The sequence below is a fragment of the Martes martes genome (genome assembly GCF_963455335.1).
Source record: "Martes martes genome assembly, chromosome: 2".
In the NCBI taxonomy this organism is placed as follows: Eukaryota; Metazoa; Chordata; class Mammalia; order Carnivora; family Mustelidae; genus Martes; species Martes martes.
This window is the reverse complement of record NC_137889.1, coordinates 17,715,349-17,737,158: the sequence shown is the minus strand read 5'-3', so window position 1 is coordinate 17,737,158 and position 21,810 is coordinate 17,715,349. Positions and strand designations below refer to the sequence as shown.

The 21,810-nt window shown below is 36.8% G+C and overlaps 1 protein-coding gene across 1 annotated transcript in view; it reads left to right on the top strand.

Moving 5' to 3' along the window:
* Positions 1-21,810, top strand: part of TNKS (tankyrase) — a 207,882-nt gene that overhangs the window by 45,714 nt on the left and 140,358 nt on the right. The window contains exon 3 of the mRNA XM_080796045.1: positions 20,857-20,952. Coding sequence (XP_080652171.1) covers positions 20,857-20,952 — 96 coding nt within the window. The remainder of the gene's footprint in view (positions 1-20,856; positions 20,953-21,810) is intronic.

Here is a 21,810-nt window from a genome sequence, read left to right as displayed (position 1 = left end):
CTTTTGTTGTTTGTGCTCTGGTTTCCTATTCTTTGCCAAAACCTAGGTTATGAAGATTTAACCTGTGCTTTCTTCTAAACCTAGGGACTATTTCTTCTGTGATTTATAGTTTTAATTCTTTTTTTAGGTCTCTGATCATATGGAGTTAATATTTGTATATGATGTGGGATAAGAATCCAACTTCATTCTTTGGCACGTGGGTATCTAGTTTTCCCATTTGGCTCCTAATATTTCTTTACAATCCTTCTTTGTTCTGTAAACTTGGTAGTAATGTACTTCTTTCATGTGTGATTCTGATTATTTGAGTCTTCTTTTTCTTTCTAAGTCCATTTAGCTAAAAGCTTGGCAGTTGATACTACTGTGCTCATCAGTGGTTCCTTTTTGTTGTTGTATCGTGTTCCAGCATGGATGTAGTACAGTTGGCGGATGTTTGGGTGGTGTCCAGTCTGTAGTTGTTACAAAGAGGACTGTTGTGGATGCAGGTGTATAGGTCTTGGTGTGAACATACTATTCCAGTTCTCTTGGGTAGATGCCTGTGAGTGGAATTGCTAGGTGGAATGGTATGCGTCTGTTGAACTTCATAAAAAGCTGAATTTCCCTGTTGGCTGAATGTGTTGAGCGTATTTTCATATACTTATTGGTCATTTGTATATATTCTTTTTTGAGGTCTCAGCTCAGATCTTTTTTCTTTCTTTCTTTTTTTTTTTTTGGTATTCTTATTATTGAGTTGTAAGAATTTTTTTGTGTTATAGATATAGGTCTTACGGTGCATGTACTGTGAATGCTTTCTCCCAGTCTTTGCCTTACACCTTTCATTTTCTTAATGGTGTTTTTGGACAAGCAAAGGTTTTTAATTTTGGTGAAGTCCAGTTAGTCAGTTAAAATAGAATAGTCTGTGGTGTCTCAGCAGCATTGGAATAATAAGGTAAGATTTCTGTTAGACAATTATTCTAGGCTAAAAACAGTTTATGGTGAAATATGATTATATTTTTAATTACTTTACAGAAATACAGGAAAGCAGTTGGGTTTAAGGGTTTTTTCTTGAATTGTATTATAACAATTTGTTTAGGATACATTTTTAAAAATCAAAATGAGACAATAAGCCACTCCATAGTGAAAACAATAAATAGGTCAATTTAAGAGTAAAAGTCAGGTGGACCTTGTTTAAATTAGAAAATAATTATCTAAAATGTGCATGCTTATTTTTGTGATAACATTGTTTGCCCCTGCCATTTGGAAGTATATTTTAGAATTTAGGGAAATGGGTTATGTTTAATAACTTATTGCCTGAAATCTTTCCATAACGGAAGGCTCAACAATTCCTTACAATTGAACATTTTTTTCGTTTATGCTTTCCCTCTGCTTTTTTGAGATCAGAGGACACATAGATGTCCTTTGAGCTGTTTCTTCATGTTATTGGCTTGGGTAGAATTTGCATAGTTTTCCATATTTCCACAATATCAACAGAAAATATGAGCAGTTTAAATATCCAACACTGGTCTTTTTAGTCTGGTGTAGGCTAAACCTCCAGTTCTTGTTGGCATCTAGAAGCAAACAGTCCTCTGTCCACTGAATATATTTCCTTTCCTTCTTTATCCCTCCAACAAAATGTGAATGGGAGCAGAACATACAACCTCTGAGCAGAAGTGTGAAGAACCAGAGCATAGTTTTCCTCTCTCTACCTTGGTTATGTAGGTATCACATTTTAACATAGAGGTCTCTTTAGCCTAGGCCTGGGAGTAAGGAAACTCTCCTGCTGTCACTTTCCCAACTTGTGTGACTAAGAAATGAACTTCTTTTGCTAAGCCTATGAGATTCTGGAGCACTTTGTTACTGCAGCATAACCTAGACAAGCCTGACTGAAAGCACTGCTTATGAAATTGAATTCAAAGTAAAAATAAATAATAAAGAAACGATTTAAGAAGAATGACTTGTCTGGATGTCATTATGGAGAGAAATACCTTGGAGATGTTCCCCAAATACACCAGGGTCATAAACACAGGTATTAAATTAAAATTGCTCTAATCAACATGTATTTGCTTTGCAATGCAGCTGTTGGACGAGGGACCAGTCTCTCAAACTGAATCAAATAAGGTGTGAACTTGAGTATGCTCCAAATATGGTAGTGCCCTGTCGTATGTTTCTGTAGTGTGCTGCTTAGATCTTACTTGGTTCTTGTTGCTTGATAGATTGTTAGTTCTCTGTGGTAAGGAACCAACAATAATCTTTTTATTCATTCTTATGTTCTTATTGCCTATCCTTGGTACTAATTATATACTCAAGAAATGTGTGTGGAATGACAAAGCGGTTCATAAGAAGTTGGCTTGATTCTATCTGGCCTTTTTACTTTTAAGTCTGTATTCTTGGGGATAAGGAAGGCAAGTAATTTTCCACTTCTTGATTAGGTGATATTTTGAAGTGTTTCCATTTTAAAGTTAATGTCCAGCACTCCCATATTTATGTAGAAATACAAAACACGTTTTATGGTCAGGTATAAATTATGTTTAGATTATTTATCATTTGCCAAATCATTACTATGCTTCATTAGGGTAGGTCAGTGAATATTGATTCCAGTCATGCACTGATTCTGGTTATAGTGGATTTGATATAAAGAACTGGCAGTCAACAGTTTTTGTTGCTGCTTGTGGATTAAACCTTTGAATTGCTGCTGTCAGGAACTGAGGAATTGAAGTAGGAAGGGAGAGGAAAGAAAAAGGTGATGGTGGCAAATGTAGGACAAATTGCTGTGGATGGGTGATAAATAATAAAGTGCTTTCCCTTGAGGCAGCTCAGAGTACTGAACCAAATTAATTTCACTAATATTTATGTCTTACGCATGAGGCAAATGATTCACATTACCTGCCATTTTATCAGTGAGGAAAAGAAAGCTGTTACTTTCCTACAGTCTGTAGAGCTGATACAAAGTTGCTATAATAGAAATGTTTTCTTGATTGAGAACTGAAAGTTCTCTCTGCTTAGTGGGATTTTAAGCATAAAAATTAATTTCAGTCTTTAAGTGTATCAAATAAATTCTTTGAGTTTAGCTTTTTAGATCATATAATATTTAGCACATTTAAAGTAGTATTAAAGTAGTAGTATTTACCTAGCCTTATTTAAAAAGCCCCCAAACAAAATCTTAAGATAATGTATTTATTAAAACTTAAACCAAATTTTTGTTATTGTAACTCACTCCTAAAGTAATATCCCTCTCATAATGCAAATAACTCCATTTTGCATTATCTGCTATCTAATAAGAGATATTTTTCCCTTGTGTGAGCTCTGTTGTGAATGGAGTTTTACTTGATCACTTCTGTGGTTACCTGTCCTTTAATGAAGTCAAAAGTCCTGGAACTTGGAATGGCGTGCATTGGGGATGGGACTGGGAAAAATGGGATCAGTGCTGGACTGCCTTGGGTACATTCTTACCTCCTGTTATTTTATTTGTTTGTTTATTTATTTATTTTACCTCCTGTTATTTTAAACATAGTGTCTCAAAATTAACAACTTTCTTGGTTTTGTCTTCTTATTTGTCAGTATTATTAGACGTAATAGATGTTCATTAAAGAAGAGTTAGAAAATATACCCTAACAGCAGTCACACTGTTTTCTGCCCAATATTGTAGCCATTAAATGAAAATAAGCTAAAATTTAACAAATTAAAAATTTAGTTCCTCCGTTGCACTCAGTCACATTTTAAATGCTTAATAACCATATATGACTATTGGCTGTCATACCAGAGTGTGCAGATTATAGTAATTTCCATTACTGTAGGAATTTCTGTTGAACAATATTGTTAGATCCAGTGTACCTATATATGTAGTCCTTTTTATAATAAAAATAGGATCATTCCATGCATACCGTTTTCTTATTTTTTTCACTTTGTGTTCTGAATATATTTCATTATCAATGAATATTTTTATCTTATCTTATTTTTAATGGCTGTCAAGAATTATATGGAAATAACCATTATTTTTGTATCACTCACCCGTATTAGACCATTTATAATATTTCTGGTTTTTCACTTTTGTTTTATAAACAGTACTATAGAGAATATCCTCTTCATTAAATATATGTGTAAACCTTAATTACTTTAGCATAAATTCCTGGAAAGCCACAACTTTTTAATAAGAACCAAAGAAGTGTAGCTGCTGAAGATCTCTAGTAGGATTCTTGATTTAGTCATATTATGTATTTATATGTCATTCATAAATGAGCTAGGTTAAGGAAAGTCATTTCTCACATATTCCTTACCCTTTATAAAAATTCACTGAAGATTCAGTGAAGCTCTTGAGACTATCATTCACTTGATTTTGTTTCAAGATTGTCTCTTTTCCTTTTTCCTGCCAGAATACCTCCCGTAGGCATTTTTACCATCAGTTTTCCATATAAATACTGAATTGGGATCTTTTAAACAAGTCTCAATATAGCATTTTCATAAAAAGTAAAAGTTGGCAAAATTCCACACTTAGTTCCTTAAAAAGGAGAGGAAGAGCCAAGAATAATAGTAATTTCTCCCTTCTGAAAAAATCCCCATTGACGCTGAACACTGTTATCTTGATAGGTTGCCCACTTAGGTTCAACTGCTTTCAAGAAAGTTAGAGTATTTATGCATTTACCTGATAAATTTGGGACTACTTTAGTAGGCATTCTGGTTAATGGTAAATATATACACACACGCACATTTATATGGAGAGTTTTATATATGCTCATTGTGTTTTATTAGAAATTCCATAGTGAATGCCTTAATTCTCCTAAGGCCTTAAGAAATAGATCAAAAATGTTTAAATTAGAGGGAAAAGGGTAAAAAACCAAGAGCAACCGAAAAAAGACCTCATGCTTTTTTTAAAGTGATCCAGGGATTTGCATATGACTCAAGTCTGCCCGTTAAAGGAATTAATTTTACATTTGCCTTTATTCATGGTGATCCAAAACAGTCTGGATTTCAGTGAGATGATGCATGGCTTAAGTTTGTGGTTGTATGAAAATGGTATTTGAGGCAAATGGCTCATGCAATCAGTTCTCCCTTTACATGGTTATTGTGTTATCTGAAATGTGTACATATTAAAGCTGTGTCCTTGCTTTGTATAGTTCTGTGGTAACGGAAATTGCAGAAGCAGGCGCAGATGGGAAAGACTTCCAGAGTCCTTTCCACTCCTCATTCTCTGCTGACCAAACTACGTAGAAAGTTAAGTGTAATAATTGTAGTTCCAGGCTTTAAAAAATCTTAGGTACTCTTGTTTTAGTTCTTAAATTATTGGAATGTGTTAATTTTCTCTTAAAATGGAGTGGGTGTTAGATTTTTCTTCCATAAACAGAATCCAGGATTAAGTATGTAACATTACCGTGAGTTGTTTTATATTTTGCCCTTAGATATGACAGTTACAAATAAGCCATTAAGAAATTCCACAGGGCAAAAAGTGACAAGGCAAGAAACAACAAATGTTGGAGAGGTTGTGGAGAAAAGGGAACCCCCTCACACTGTTGGTGGGACACAAGCTGGTGTAGCCACTTTGGAAAACAGTGTGGAGGTTTCTCAAGTTAAAAATAGAGCTACCCTATGACCCGGCAATTGCTCTACTGGGTATTTACCTCAAAGATACAGATGTAGAGAAAAGAAGAGCCACATGCACCCCAGTGTTCTTAGCAGCAGTGGCCACAATAGCCAAACTGTGGAGGATGTTGAGATGTCCTTCAACAGGTCAGTGGGTAAAGATGTGGTCCATATATACAATGGAATATTACTCAGCTATCAGGATGAATACCCAACATTTGCATCAACATGGATAGAATGAATTGGGGGAAATTATGCTAAGTGAAATAAGTCAAACAGAGAAAGACAGTTATTATATGGCTTCACTTATTTGTGGAACGTAAGGAATAGCATGGAGGACATTAAGAGAAGGCAGGAAAAATGAAGGTGGGAAATCAGAGGGGGAGATGAACCATGAGAGACTGTGAACTCTGGTAAACAAACAGAGGGTGTTAGAGGGGAGGAGGGTGAGGTGATGGGTGAGCCCGGTGATGGGTATTAAGGAGGGCACGGATTTGTTATATGCAAACAATGAATCATGGAACACTACATCAAAAACTAATGATGTGCTTACTGTATGGTGACTAACATAATAAAAAAAATTATTTACAAAAAAAAAAAATCCCTCAGTGATGGGGTGCCTGGGTTACAGAGTCAGTTAAGCATCGGACTCTTGATTTCAGCTCAGGTCATGATCTCAGGGTCATTAGATCCAGCTCCGTGTTGGGCTCAGCACTCAGTGCAGAGTCTGCTTGAGATTCTCTCTCGCCCTCTGTCCTCCGCCCCCCCTCCAACTGTGCATTGTGCACGTGTACTCTCTCTTTAAATGGATAAATAAAATCTTTTTTTTTTTTAAAGATTTTATTTATTTATTTGACAGAGATCACAAATAGGCAGAGAGGCAGGCAGAGAGAGAGGAGGAAGCAGGCTCCCTGCTGAACAGAGAGCCCGATGCGGGGCTCGATCCCAGGACCCTGGGATCATGACCTGAGCCAAAGGCAGAGGCTTTAACCCACCGAGCCCACCCAGGCGCCCCAATAAAATCTTTTTTAAAAGGGAAATAAGAAATCCTACAGGGTATCCAAATATATGTTTATTTTGTGTCAAGCCTGAAAATTCCTAAATTAGCTGTGTGATACAAATAATCATGGTTAGAGAAAGAGGGCGTATATTTTCTTTTGCCTCTTATTTGCTGTGCCCATTTTGAGACACAGTTTTGAGTGTTGATCTTTAGAAGGATTATGCTAGAGCATGAGGTTTGAGAGAGCAAGAGCAGGAAGTATTCTAGTGGGTCTCCTAAAACGGAACCCAAGCTGTCATGGGTGTTATTTCTGTGTCTTGGTTTCATGCTTTCCCACAGGCGGATTGTTTGATGGGATGAGAAAGAGGTCATTGGTCATGGGAGTAGCAGATAAGGTATTTAGGACAAACGTGTAGATGTGCCTTTTAGAATTGACCTAAGAAGAAGGAAGCTTGAATTACAGTTCTGGGGCGATCTTGCCTTGTACTTGTGTGGAATGATAAAGTAGAAATTAAATGCTTGGCTTTAGTATTAGGTATGAATTCTACTTTACTGCTTGAAAACTGTCATCTTGCACAAATAATTTAGTTGCTGTGAACCTCAGTCTCTCATTTATAAAACAAGTATCCTGCATATTGCATTAGGTTGTTAATGGAAGTTACGTGAGATAATAAAGCAGGTAGAGCCGCAGTAAATGCTTGTTCCCATCCATTCTCTTTTCCCTCGGGTGGCAACAGTAAGGTGTTCTTCATAGGTGGGTTTTGGATTCTGACACTCAGTAAAAGCTTAATGATGGACTGGGTGGCAGTTACCATATGCTGTTCTTTGTTATCATCAATGTGAATTAGTTTATGTCCTTTGTTTCATAGCCTGTGTAATTTTTTAAACTTGAATTGTGATTTAGTAAGATATGAAATCAGTTGTTTTTCTTCAACCTGGGAGAAAGGAGCTGAGGTGGGATATAAAAATATGATCGAATAACTGTGTTTAAAAATATTGTAATACTGGTTTGGGATGTGTGTGGGCAAGACAGGTGAAGAACCAGTTATAAAATAAGCCACAGGATAAAAAGCAAAGCAAAAAACAAAGAAGAAAGGAAAGAATATTGCTAATAGGATAATTTATAAAATCCAATAGAAAAAATAAAAGTCAGTTTAAAAAATTATTTGGTATCTTTCCTAAAGAATGAAAACTTAATGAGTTGTATTCTTTGTCAGACTGAAAGTACAACAGTGCCTTGCAGTTCAGTCTGTTGACTCAGTTCTCAGAGGTACAGGAAAATAATAGTAATGATATAATTTATTTTTTAAATATTTTTTTAAAAGATTTTATTTATTTGGCAGAGAGAGAGATCACAAATAGGCAGAGAGGCAGGCAGAGAGAGAGGGGGAAGCAGGCTCCCCGCCGAGCAGAGAGCCTGATGCGGGGCTCGATCTCAGGACTCTGAGATCATGACCTGAGCTGAAGGCAGAGGCTCAACCCACTGAGCCACCCAGGTGCCCCTTAAATATTTTTATTTATGTTAAGTTCAATTAGCCAACATATAATACATCATTAGTTTTTGAGGTAGCGTTCAATGTGTCCTTAGTTGTGTATAACACCCAGGGCTCATCAGATCCCGTGCTCTCCTTAATGCCCATCACCCAAAGCAGAATCAGGATGTCATGGTATGGGTTCAACCCTATGCTCCTTGTGGAAAATGCTTTTAAATGTGTAATTTTAAACCTTGTATCTAGTGGTATGAAGACTAGTTTTAATTGGTCTTAACATTTTATACTAGTGGGGAGTTTGCGTGGAATACTAAGAGGGGAGATGTGCGTGACAGTTTAGGGAAGGTTTCAGAAAGAGACAGATTGGGAAGCACCCTTTTGCACATGGTCATTGTCCCTTAGAACTGTAAAAATTCTGTGATCCTGTTATATAAACTTGTAAAGTCAGACTAAAGTTATCTGCTTTGTTCCTTATTAGTGTTTCATTAGGCTGAGTCTAGTCAGGTTTTTGAAAAAGTAATCTTCCCCTAAATAAAAGGAAGCATAAAACAATAATTGACTTGGCACAAATGAATTCATTGTTCATAGGGCTCTTACCATTTAGCCTTTATTTCATTCCAGCAGGTGTATTTTTAGCACTTTCTGTGTACATGATTCTGTTTTTGAAAGGCAGATGAAAAGATCCTGATTGAAGGGACAGGGTATTATAGTGAGTCCCTATTATGTACCAAGAGCCACACTAGGTTTATATGTATTGTCTCAATTATAATGGCAGTTCTCTGAGGAGGGTAGTGTTGTATGAAAGAGGAAATTGAGATTGACAGAGGTGAAGTAACTTGCATAAGGTCAGACAATTGTAAAGGACAGAGCAGTATTCTAAAACCCAGGTTTGTCTGACTCCTGGACAGTACTTTCTTTTAGACTTGACTCTCTGGGGTTTCCAAGTAGAAAGAGACATCCTTTGTTATAAACATTCTTTTTTTTTTTTTTTTTTAAGATTTTATTTATTTATTTGACAGACAGAGATCACAAGTAGGCAGAGAGGCAGGCAGAGAGAGGGGGTGGGGGAAGCAGGCTCCCTGGTGAGCAGAGAGTCTGATGAGGGGCTTGATCCCAGGACTCTGGGATCTTGACCTGAGCTGAAGGCAGAGGCTTAACCCACTGAGCCACCCAGCACCCCTGTTATTATCATTCTTATATTTATTTCAGGGCATGCTTTATCTTAAATTGTGGCTTGTGTAAGCAGTTAATGCTGATTTCACAGATGTATTGTGGCCTGGTTTAACTTTATTGCAAAAGGTTATGTCGTTGATTTCTGGCTCTAAAAATCTGCTGTATATAACAGAATAATCTGTTTCTAAGTTACTTTAGAGCAGTGGGCCTTTTAAAAAATTTCTTGATTGTCTATATAGGTAAATTTGACAATGGGAACAAAATCTAAGTGGAGGATTCTTTTATTATTATTATAATATTTCATACCAAAATTTGATCATAAAGAACTTCTCTTCTGTATGAATTCAGTAAATTTTTATTTACTTGGATTAATTTTCTGAGGGAGTAAATATTTTCTAATGTCTCAGTATACGTTATGGTGATCTCCATGGTATGTCTAGTTAACCATTTGTCACCAAAGTTATTATGATATTTTTGAGAATCTGCCTCACACTGTACTTTATATCCTTGTGACTTATTTATTTTATCACTGTAAGTTTGTACCTCCTAATCTCCTTTGCCTACTATATGCTGGGCACTGTTCTAAAGATTCCTCAAATATTTATTATTTTTGTTATCTTTTTGTTCTAATTAGGTGCCATGTGTTGGGCACCGTTATTATCTCCTTCTTTTTACAGAAGAGAAAACGGAAGAGCAGAGAGGTGAAACGGCGTTCTAGGGCCCCAGAACTGGGAGGTGGTGGAACCAGGTTTCTAACCCCTGCCTTCTAGTTCTTTTTTTTCTTTCTTTTTTTAAGATTTTAATTATTTATTTGACAGACAGAGATCACAAGTAGGCAGAGAGGCAGGCAGAGAGAGAGGAGGAAGCAGGCTCCCTGCTAGCAGAGAGCCTGATGCGGGGCTCGATCCCAGGACCTGAGATCATGACCTGAGCGGAAGGCAGAGACTTTAACCCACTGAGCCAGCCACCCAGGTGCCCCTGCCTTCTAGTTCTTAACCACAGCTGTGTTCTTAAGTGGTTAATTAAGATGTTTTGCCATTAATAAGTGAAGCAGACTTAAAGAGAATTTGATTTTTTTGAACTTTTTTAAAAAAAGAAATGCAGTCTTGTTTTTTTTCCAGTGAGGCACGTGGAAAAAAGTAATAAGTAGGCATCCAATTAGACACAAAAGGCAGGTGAAATTAAGTAACGTATCACAGGCATGCTAATCCCAGATACTGAAAGAATTCTGATTTTTTTGGTGACTTCTGTATGAAAGGCAGACTAAAAAAGTTATTAAAAACTTGGGGCTTTAAAAAAAAACTTGGGGCTTTTACACAATAAAAAAGCTATTATTTCTTGACTATTTTACTTCAGAGTCATTTTTACAGTCTCAGCATTATATAATCTGGATCTGAGTTCTTTACCACATGTATTTGTTGCATTTTGTTCTACTCTGTAGCTTTCCTTTTCATATTCATAACTGTGTCATTTGAAAAGCAGAAAATCTTAATTTTGATGAAGTACAATTGATCAAGATTTTTTTACGGTTTAGGCCTCTTTATCTTAAAAAATCTTAATGTCTCAAGGTCATAAACATTTTCTTCAATGTTTTGTCCTATGGGTTTTATTGTTTTAACTTTTACATTTAAGTGTATGTCTCACTTGGAGTTAATTTGTTTGTGTCCTGTGAGGTAAGAGTCAAACTTTGTGTTTTTCCTTTTTGTCTGTAGATAGCAGTTGTTCCAGCATGATTTGTTCAAAAGATTTTTTCTTTCCATCATTGTATTACCTTGCCTTCTCTATAGAAAATCAATTGACTGTACATGTGTTGGTCTGTTTTCTTTTCTGTTGATCTAAATATCTGTTTTTATCCCAGTAATTCACTGTCGTAATTACCGTAGCTTTATAATAAATCTTGAAATTGGGTGGCACGATCCCTTTAACTTTACAAGTGTAGAATTTCCAACTTGATTCTTGGAGTATCTCTCCCTGTTTACTTTTTCATATTATATTTTTCCTTTAATTCTTTTAATTCATTTGTAATAATTGCTTTAAAGTCCTTGTCTGCTAAGTCCAACATCTAGGCCATTTTGGATATGGTTTCTTTTGACTTTGTTGTTGTTGTTGTTGTTGTTGATTATGGATCACATTTTCTTTTTTCTTTATGTGTCTAGTAATTTTCTTATCCAGGGGTAGATATTTTAGAGGCTGCAATGTTATTTTTATCTATCTTGCTCTGAAAATTTTTTATCCTTGTTTTTGCAGAGTTTGGTTGCTGGGAAGTCACCCTGAACTTCTGGATGTTTGGGGTTATGCTCTATTAGAGCATTTCTGTGGAAGGTGTTCCCTAAGATCTTCATCTTAGTGGACCTCAGTGTTCATAGTGTCTCTTCTGCAGATCTTGTTGAAGCTTGGTTTTAGAATTTATTAGGGTGTGTCTAGATTAGGGCTTATTCTAGGGCAGTTTTCAAGTATTTTGGCCTTTTTGCATTCTGAAGAGCTTTATTTATATGGATCATATAGAACATTAGAAATCAAAACTACAAAAAGTTAGTAAAAATATTGGCATTAATGCAAGTAGTCTTTATTATCTGGCTTAATCAGAGCCGGCTGGATCGTCATACCTGCTTCTGTGTGCAGTTATGTTCTGATGATGTAGATTCAGATTTTAGTTGGAAGAGGGAAGTGTATTTAATAACATTTTCAAATAATTGTGAATATTCTCCTTTGATATCCCAATCCAAACATGGCAAGTGGTAGTTTCTAAATGAGTAATTGCAATATGGAAACAAACCATAACAGAAAACTTTTATATTCTGTAACATCACAGTAAATTAGTCTGTGTTTCACTTTGAAGGAATTTGTACCCAGACATGATTTTGTAAGAGTTTCTGTTGGTCACTTTGAAAATATTGATTCACTCAGACAGAAATTCCAAAATGTTGACACATTTTAAATACCACATCAAAAAGTTACATTTGTTACATCAATGTTAGCAGAAGAGCATAAGTATTTACAGTAAGTTCAAGTTCATGTAGGTAGATTAAAAATTTTACAAAGTTCTTAATTGTTGCTTGAGCGCTTAAATTTTATCATTGACATTTAAAAAATGCCTGCCAGATACCCAAGTCTGAATGAGCATAGTATTTCTATTCATACTTCTTTTCATTAAAAAGGATGCATCATGACAAACAGTGGCTAGTTCAGTGTGTAGCCTCAGTAATCACACAAGTCCTCTGAGACAACTCTAGTGTCTTTCATAGGCTACAGTCCTTCAGGCGTATTCCAATTCTTCACAGAGAACGTTAAAAAGATGTGAATCCAAGGGTCAAGATTTAGTAAAATTAATAATTTTTACTGTCATTAAGGACATTCTGAAATGAAACTGCTTGTTTTTTCTTTTAAGGTGATTGCATGGTTGTGAAGAATGCATTGATCACTAGTATATTTGGGTGCCACTGCCCTGATTTGTACGAAGTTACCAGCAATTTTGTTACTTTTGCACCATGTGCAGATGTTACTACTAACAGCGAAACAAGGAAATCAGTGACTTTGTAGACCCCAACTCTCTGCTCTAAGGTGCGATGCTTGTTCATAACTACAAGATGGTCTTTTGTTTTCTCAGCTCTGCATCGTGTTGAAGAGGTGTTTTTAGGATCTCTATGCTTTCTTACAGCCAGACTTCCAGTTTCTCTCAGCCCTACTCCCCCCACCAACCCCCAGCACTTTTTGACCTCAAGTAACTCTGTTTTGTGCTCAACCCAGTAGCAACTACTGTTAAGTCTCAGATGGCCTTGTCTTATACAAACTGTACAGGCCAGCCCACAGCCTTGTTATCAGCAGGGGTCCCCACACAGACATCTGAGCCCTGCTGTCTGTAGAGTCCCTCCTCTCCAGTTTGCCATCCGGCAGATTCCAACCAGTTTATCTACTCCGAATTCAGATCACTTGTCTTCTCAGCTCAACATGCCAACCTGGTTCTGCTCTGATTCTAGCTTTATGCAGGCAGTTGCCACATTGCCGCAGGCAGAGTAGTTGAGGGATTATGGTACCTACCTTTTGAGTTTCCTTTCTTTCAAAGATCACAGTTTAACCCTACTGTTCATCACTGCCTCCAATGAGTTGCTTCATATATTTTGTCCAGTTCCATAATTATTTACATTAGGAAGAGAGGGCTAGTCTGCTGTTACTCCATCTTGGCTGGAAACCAAAGCCTTCATTTGTAATTTCAGTTAATTGTATTTTTATTTCTAGAGGTTCTCTTTGGTTGTTTTACAAATTTGCCTTACCACTTTTTATAGTCTCATATTTCAGCTTTGCTTTTATTTCATTAAACACAATAAACATAGTTCTTTTTATATTGTAACTGGTAGTTCTTTCTGGTATTTGAAGTTTTTATGGGTCTATTTTTTGTGTTGTTTATTGATGTTAGTTGTTGCTTCTGCATTTTAGATTACTTCTGCCTGGTTATCTTGGCTCTGTGCTGGGCATTTTACTACAATTTATTGACAGGACTAACTTTTTGCCCTTTGATGAAGGTACCCTCCCCTGAGAGGATGGGCATATATGTTTGCCAGATACCCTGATGTTACTGCCAATCTGGGACCACCTTAGAATCAAATTCAAGGCTTCAGATAGTTTGGACACCCTGTTTTTCCAGATGTGTGGTTCTGTATTAGGGTGAGTTCACGTCACTTTATCCTCATCCTGAGGATAGCCCTTTTTGTGTGGGGACAGTCTTCGTTAGAATCTTTACTTTGGGGGGCCCAGCAATGATTGCTCTTCCCTTTGCCCTTTGAGACACTGCAAGGACAGCTTATATTTTTCTGTATTAGTAATTGCTTTCAGAACAAAGGCAGTTTCCATACACATTTATCCTCTGGATTCCCATTTGCTCCTTAGTTTTGGGCTAATAATTCTTTTTCTTTTTTTTTCTTTAAGATTTTATTTATTTATTTGACAGAGATTACAAGTGGGCAGAAAGACAAGCAGAAGTGGGGGGCAGGCTCCCTGCTGAGCAGAGAACCCGATGCGGGACTCGATCCCAGAACCCTGAGATCATGACCTGAGCTGAAGGCAGAGGCTTAACCCACTGAGTCACCCAGGTGCCCCTGGGCTAAGAATTCTTTATCTCATTAGCTCTTAGATTATTTTAAGAAGTTACATTTTTGTTTCAACTCCAGTTCTGTTCACTGTTTACAGCCTAAGGATTGTTCAGCTAATACTGAAAATAGGAAATTGTGTCATGTAAGTTCTAATCCAAATTCAGTAAGCCATACTACTATATAGGATCATACCATATATATATGTGTGTGTGTGTGTATATATATTCATGTTACTTGAATTTTCATGTTTACTCTTAGTGATAAATTCTTAATGATTTTTTAAAATAAAATACAGTAGTTTACGTTTATGCCATGTAAAATGTATCCTGAATGAAAAAATAAATGGCTTTTCAAATAATATGTACCATATATAAATATGTACAGCATTATAGTGGTATAATACTAGTATTATACAATTATTGTACATGTTTCTGTGGGAGAGGCAGTCTGCATATGTATCAACCACAGAATATGTCATATATATCACTTAGAAAAAATGTCTTTTAAAAGCATGTGTGTTGGTGAGAGTCCTATACATTGAAGATTGTAGTTAGTTAAAATTTGATCCCTTAATATTTTGCTCTAAAGTTGGGTTTTATTTGCTAAAAATTCTAATGCATTTAGTCCTTTTGTGACTCAATTTTGGAAGTTGAGTCAAATGAATATTAAAGAGTAAGATGACTATGAAACACATTTTAACATAAACATAACTTCTTTAAAAATTGAGTGTTCAGGGCGCCTGGGTGGCTCAGATGGTTAAGCGTCTGCCTTTGGCTCAGGTCATGATCCCAGGGTCCTGGAATTGAGTCCCACATCGGGCTCCCTGCTCAGTGGGGAGTCTGCTTCTCACTGCCACTCTGTTCCCCCTGCTTGTGCTCTCTCATTTTCTCTGTCAAATAAATAAATAAAAATAAAATCTTTAAAAAACAAATTGAGTGTTCATTGTGAGGAACAGTTTTAGACTGTTAATGTAACTCTAAAATTCACGTAACAAAGCATTTATAATATTAATAGAGGGTTTTTACCTTTTATAGTGAAAATTATACTAAACACTTTTTGATAATGTACCTAAAAGTCTTGCTATGTTTTTAACAGTTTAATTTTTTTTTAAAGATTTTATTTATTTATTTGAAACAGAGAGAGAGAGAGAGACAGATCACAAGTAGGCAGAGAGGCAGGCAGAGAGGGGAAAGCAGGCTCCCTGCCGAGCAGAGAGCCCGTTGTGGGGCTCGATCCCAAGACCCTAAGACCATGACCTGAGCCGAAGGCAGAGGCTTAACCCACTGAGCCACCCAGGCGCTCCTTGCTATATTTTTAGCTTGGAAAATTCATACTGTTTCTATTTCTTTTGTCTTTTTTTTTTTTTTTGAGATTTTATTTATTTATTTGACACACAGAGATCACAAGTAGGCAGAGAGAGAGAGAAGGGGAAGCAGGCTGAGCAGAGAGCCCGATGTGGGGCTCGATCCCAGGACTCTGAGATCATGACCTGAGCCAAAGGCAGAGGGTTAACCCATTGAGCCACCCACGTGCCTCTTCTTTTATCTTCTTAAATAAATTAATAATACCTGTAATTAAATATAATTTATCAAAAAAATAAATATAATTTACATCATAGTACTTTTTATTTTTCTAGGAATTTGATAGGCTTTGTGTACATGTAGAAATATTTTCTTTTCTGGAAGAATTAAAATGAAATGAATGCTTAAATTTAGTAGTTTTGAGGGATGAAACAATTTTAGTCCCTACTGTGTTTGCTGGTCACAGGGTAAAGGCATGAATCTGGCTCATTATAGCTGAATGCTTGTACCAGAAATAGGAAAATCACATGTCCTTCTTGCCATGAGCTCTTTTGAGAATGACATTTTGAATATTGTAATCCTACCTTAGTTTTAGCTATCTGTTGTTATGCCAGCTGCTGTATTTTCTCCATCCTCCTAAACTCAAAATGAGATAAACGGATTTGAGATAAATCAGTTGAACAATTGGATACAGTTAAGTCATTTGGGATTCCAGATTTGATGATGACCTAATTGGTTAAAGATAGTGCAAGGAGATTTTGGATGGCCACAGTAGTCTTGAATTTATGTACTGGGTGTTACTCAGATTTTAGTTTCCTTGTTTTTCTTTCAAACCTTACTTTGTATATTGTTTGTATATTTTGGGAACTTTGCTTCAGACATTTGTGCTACTTTTAAAGGAGAATTTGTTTCATATTAGTGTCTTATCAGTTTATATTGATGTTACAAGATGCATTTCTAATTGCATTATGTATTACAGGTCATATTTGTTACTGTTTGGTAGCTCAGAACTTTGAAAGCAGAATTTGAAGCAGCCAGTATTGAGAGTTATTCATGTCACCAGGTCAAGTGTGGACTGACATTCTTGAAAGCCATTGTTGTTACCTTTGCCTGATGTATGTGCTGTTCTTCTGATGTTAGAAAATAGGAAAATAGATCCCCATAGAGAATACTGTAAAACAGCAATTTGATTGGAGGAATTGCTTGGGAGAAGCTTGGGACATTTTAGTATATACCCCACGACTTCCACTGATGATGGGCTCAACTTCAAGTTTTGTCAGTGTTAGGGTAAATAAAAAATGATCTTTTGGGGCACCTGGGTGGCTCAGTGGGTTAAGCCTTTGCCTTCAGCTTGGGTCATGGTTCCGGGGTCCTGGGATCGAGCCCCACATTGGGCTCTCTGCTCAGCAGGGAGCCTGCTTCCTCCTCTCTCTCTGCCTGCCTCTCTGCCTACTTGTGATCTCTGTCTGTCAAATAAATAAAATCTTTAAAAAAAATGATTTTTTAAATTTTTATTTAGAGGGTAGGGGAGGAAAAGATTCTACTTGAAGTAACTTTTTTTTTTTAATTAAGATTTCAGAACATAATATTTTACGTCTTTGGCTATTTATAGATATCTAGATATCTTAGATAGATATTTATAGATATCTAGATTATCTAAGATATCTAGATCTAAGATATCTAGAAATCATCTACCTAGTCTAGCTCCTTCACTTTATAGACCTGGAACTCTGGCCCAGAGAATTTTACATGTGCCCTGGCTCATTGCTTCTCAAACTGTATGTGGTAGAGGACCAGTTTTCTTTCTCTCCAGTACATGGCAGGCCAGTAATTTTGTAAAGTATAATAAAAATGAAATGTGAGAAAAAGTAATTTTAAAAGAACATATGCAATTGTAAATGCTACCTCTTAATTTCTGTGCTTATTTCAATGTCTGTGGATTGCAAAGAGACCATACTGTCACTGCCCAAGGTTGGAGTTGGCAAACTCTGACCCGTGAGCCAAATACAGCTCACCCCTTGCTTTTTGTATGACCTATAAGCTAAGTATTGTTTTTACATTTGTAAATGATTTTTTAAAATTCACAATACTAGTATTTTGTGACACATGAAAATTATACAAAATTCATACTACACTGTCCATAAATAAAATTTTATTGGAACACAGCCACACACATTCTTTTAAATACTGTCTGTGGCTACTTTTCCTCTGTAAGGAAGGATGAGGTTGAGGCCGGGATGAGTAGTTCAGAGACCATATGTTCTACAGAGTCTTATATATATGTACTATCTGTGAAGATCTAAAGAGTTGGCTCTAGGACAGAGCATTGAATTAGTAGTTAGTGGCAGAGTTGAGAGTATAAACAAGGTCTACATTTACAAATGCACTTTAAATATTATCATTAGCTGCTGTGTAACATCAGGCTCAGCGCTTAGCGCCTTTGCATGCCGCTCTGTTCTCATGTAATCTTCCCAGCACTGCCCTTTTACACAAGTCAGAGGTTAGCTTTCTTCTGGTTGTGGATGGTTTTATTGCCCCCCAAACTCTTGATTCTATTTTTTGTTGTTTTAATTAACTGCTATCCAATTAATTAAAAATGGTTGAGTATTTTCTAATGTGGATTTTGTAGTCAGCATCAGGTTCAGAAAATTCAACTTCTTTTTCTCTGCTGCTGCATTACTCAGCACGGATGTTTCTGTGCATTCAGGTCTGATGGAAGAAATAATGGGACTCAAAATCTTTAGAAAACAGATTATTTCTAGTAAAAAGATTACCCTTTAAAAGTCACCCCAAATAAAGCAAAACTGCAGCTGAACTGTAATGGCAGATTTCTATTGTAAAGTAGAAGAGAGATAATAGGTAAAATACCAGCTACAACAAAAAAGATTGAGGTTTTAGATCACTTTTGGAGGAACAAGAAGGCTTTCAGGTTTTTGCCTCTACCTTGTAAGCTGCACAATAAAAGCTCGCATCGTATTATTGTCAGGTCTTGTTAAATTAAGATATTGCTTTACTTGTTTAAAGCAGGTTCTGGGGGCGCCTGGGTGGCTCAGTGGGTTAAAGCCTCTGCCTTCGGCTCTGGTCATGATCTCAGAGTCCTGGGATCGAGCCCCACACCGGGCTCTCTGCTCTGGTGGGAGCCTGCTTCCCCCTCTCTCTCTGCCTGCCTCTCTGCCTACTTGTGATCTCTCTCTCTCTGTCAAATAAATAAATAAAATGTTTAAAAAATAAAAATAAAAATAAATAAAAAATAAAGCAGGTTTGAAGTTCTCCAGGTATGCATTAAAAATCTCCGCATTTCATGGTAGCTGTTACTTCGTTTTCCTGCCCTTTGCATGTGATCAGTCAACAGCTCAATAAAGATAAAGAGATAGCTGTCACCTTTACATTTGATACACAAGTCTGCTTCATGATAAAGACCCTTTACAAACCAGACTTTCATGTTGGGGTTTCTTCTTGGAATCAAAAACAAAAAACTGGAGCGCCTGGATGGCTCAGTGAGTTAAGCCTCTGCCTTTGGCTCAGGTCATGATCCCAGGGTCCTGGGATCGAGCCCCGCATCGGGGCTCTCTGCACAGCAGGGAGCCTGCTTCCCCTTCCCCCCTGCCTGCCTCTCTGCCTACTTGTGATCTCTGTCAAATAAATAAATAAAATCTTTTAAAAAAATGAAAAATAAAAACAAAAAACCAAAAACAAAACAAAAACCCCACAAAACTGTTGCCATGAAAGCTTATTCTTGCTGATGGAAGAATAACTACAGTTTGATACTGTGATACTTGCTATTTATTCTACTTACTCTCGAGTCAGTTTGCAAACATCTGGAAAATAATTATGATTGCGTACATTCCGGGGTGAAATAATATAGAAGCGCTTGGCAAAATCTCTCAGCCACGGCTAGTTTTTACTGTCCCAGATCTGAAAGTAGCAAAGATTTAATGCAAGAGGTGCTGCTGTACACTGTTCCGGCAGGTGTGTCTTAATTTTAGATAAGGCTGATCCTTTGTACATTATAATAAAGCTATTGACTAGATGGCTTATGGATAAAAGGAAGAAGAAGAGCTTTATAAACAGTAGGACTTATTCCCTAGTAATATAAGAGGATTGCCTATATTACAAAGGAATGTAGGTACTTGGAATGTCAATGAATGAAAATTCAGGACTCATCAACAGTAGTAGCTCAGATGTTTTTAGACATTATATAACAGGTCTTGAACTACTTATTTGAATTTAATATTTCTGCTTTGTTTTAAATTTATGTTGTTAGGGTAGCGGTAAGTAGTAACAGCTACTGTTCTTCTCTGGAGTACACAAAATTGTAGCTATCTGAACTGTTAGAATTTCTAGCTTGGAATTGAACCTTGCTTGCTTGGACGAGTTTTTAACGTATGTATTAGCTTAACCATTGGTTGGGTAGCGTTACAGCAACACCCCTCCCACCCCGTACACTCACATACCAGATGTGGTTGAGAAATGTTTTGGATTAATAAACTACTCCATCTGGATTTTACTTAAACAAGTGCTTCTGTCTTTTGGGAGCCTCCATGTCTAAGGATTCTCTGTAGCTACTTTCTACTGAATAGAGCATGTGCAACACTCATTTCTTAGCATATATTATAGTGATTGAGTTTCTGTTCCTAAACATTTTTCATGGGAAGAATTATTGTGGAAGGCAGTTCTTGTTTGCAGCTCGACTGCAGGGGACTAGAGTTGCATGCATTACCATGTCTGCTAAACTTCTTGGAAGCAAGCCAGTATGTTATGGTGAGTTTCATATGTAAGTAGTGAGCCACTAAAAGGCTTTCACAGTATTACAACTATTCTGAGCAGAGGAAGCGTTAGGAAATTCAGCAGTAAAGCAGCAGCAACAAGCAGCCACAGTGGTAGTAAAGATAGGAAGGTTCACGGGTTGCAGATTTCATGGTGCGAGGCAGTGAGCACACAGCTTCCCATTCTGCTGCCCGAAGGAGGCAAATCCAAACCGTCTAGTGCAAGATTTTTCTAGTTTCATGTTTATGATGTTAAGTCATGTGATAATACTGTACCACAAGTTGCCAACTTTGCTTTACTCTAGAGAGGATCCTTTGCTGCAGTGCTTTTTTTCCATCTTTCTGTTGCTTTCTTTCTTCCTTTTTTTTCTTGAAAGAGAAAAAATCGTGCAATGTATGTTTATGCCTACACCATGCCGAGGCGACACTTACCAGTAAATAATCTCTGTATCCCTGAGGTAAGATACTGTTTCTGCTTTCCCTGCACAGTGCTGCTGCAGCACGGAGCTGATCCAAACATTCGGAACACTGATGGGAAATCAGCCCTGGACCTGGCAGATTCTTCAGCAAAAGCTGTCCTTACAGGTAAGCAAACAGAGAGCTACCTAATTATTTTATCTATGGAATTACTGGCTTGATTTGATAAAATTGGTACACGCTGCATTTTATTTTCCTGCTGGTGAAGCTCAACAAATAGATATGCCATTACCTCTACTTTATTAGTGATTTGCTGTATTAACTGTCTCATTAATTTCTATGCCATCGTAAACAGAAGCAATAAGACTGTTTATTCATAGGATTTCTGAGAATTACAGCACTAAATGATAACATACAGTGTTCACTCATATTTTAGTCCTTTTTTATGGTTTAGATCGTAATTTTCCTATACCTCATCTTCTCAGTGGATTTCTTTTGAAGACCTTCACCACTGAGCAAGCAAGGGCATTTGTCTTACTTTATAAAAGTAGTTTTGATCGGAAGGACAACCTGCTGCCTTATTACTCAAGGGAATGGTTAAGTAAAATATGATGCTGCCCCTCCTTTGCCGTTCTGCTTGTGTTTTTACCCTGTCTCCTCACTTTGCCCGAGATAGCTGAGTACTTTGTAGATGAGGCAATGCAATGTGTTGCCTTTTCATTTCAGATCATGAAAATTTGGGGCTTAAGTATTGGTTTTGATTAAGGCAGATGTCAAGAACCAGCAAAGAGGAAATGCTAGACTAGAAAGGCTGTCTCAAAACAATATAGAAAATACTGCTATAAGTGATATGATGTTGAGCACCTATTTTCATTGATCTTCATTCTCAAAATGCTGCATTGGATCTATTTTTGCTTTTATCCTTAGCATCTGAGTTCCGCTGCCTTTGACTTCTTTCACTTAACTGACCTTTGTAATTTGGAGCCCTTTTGTCACTGCAGTGCTAACAGTATTGTTTTAGGTTGT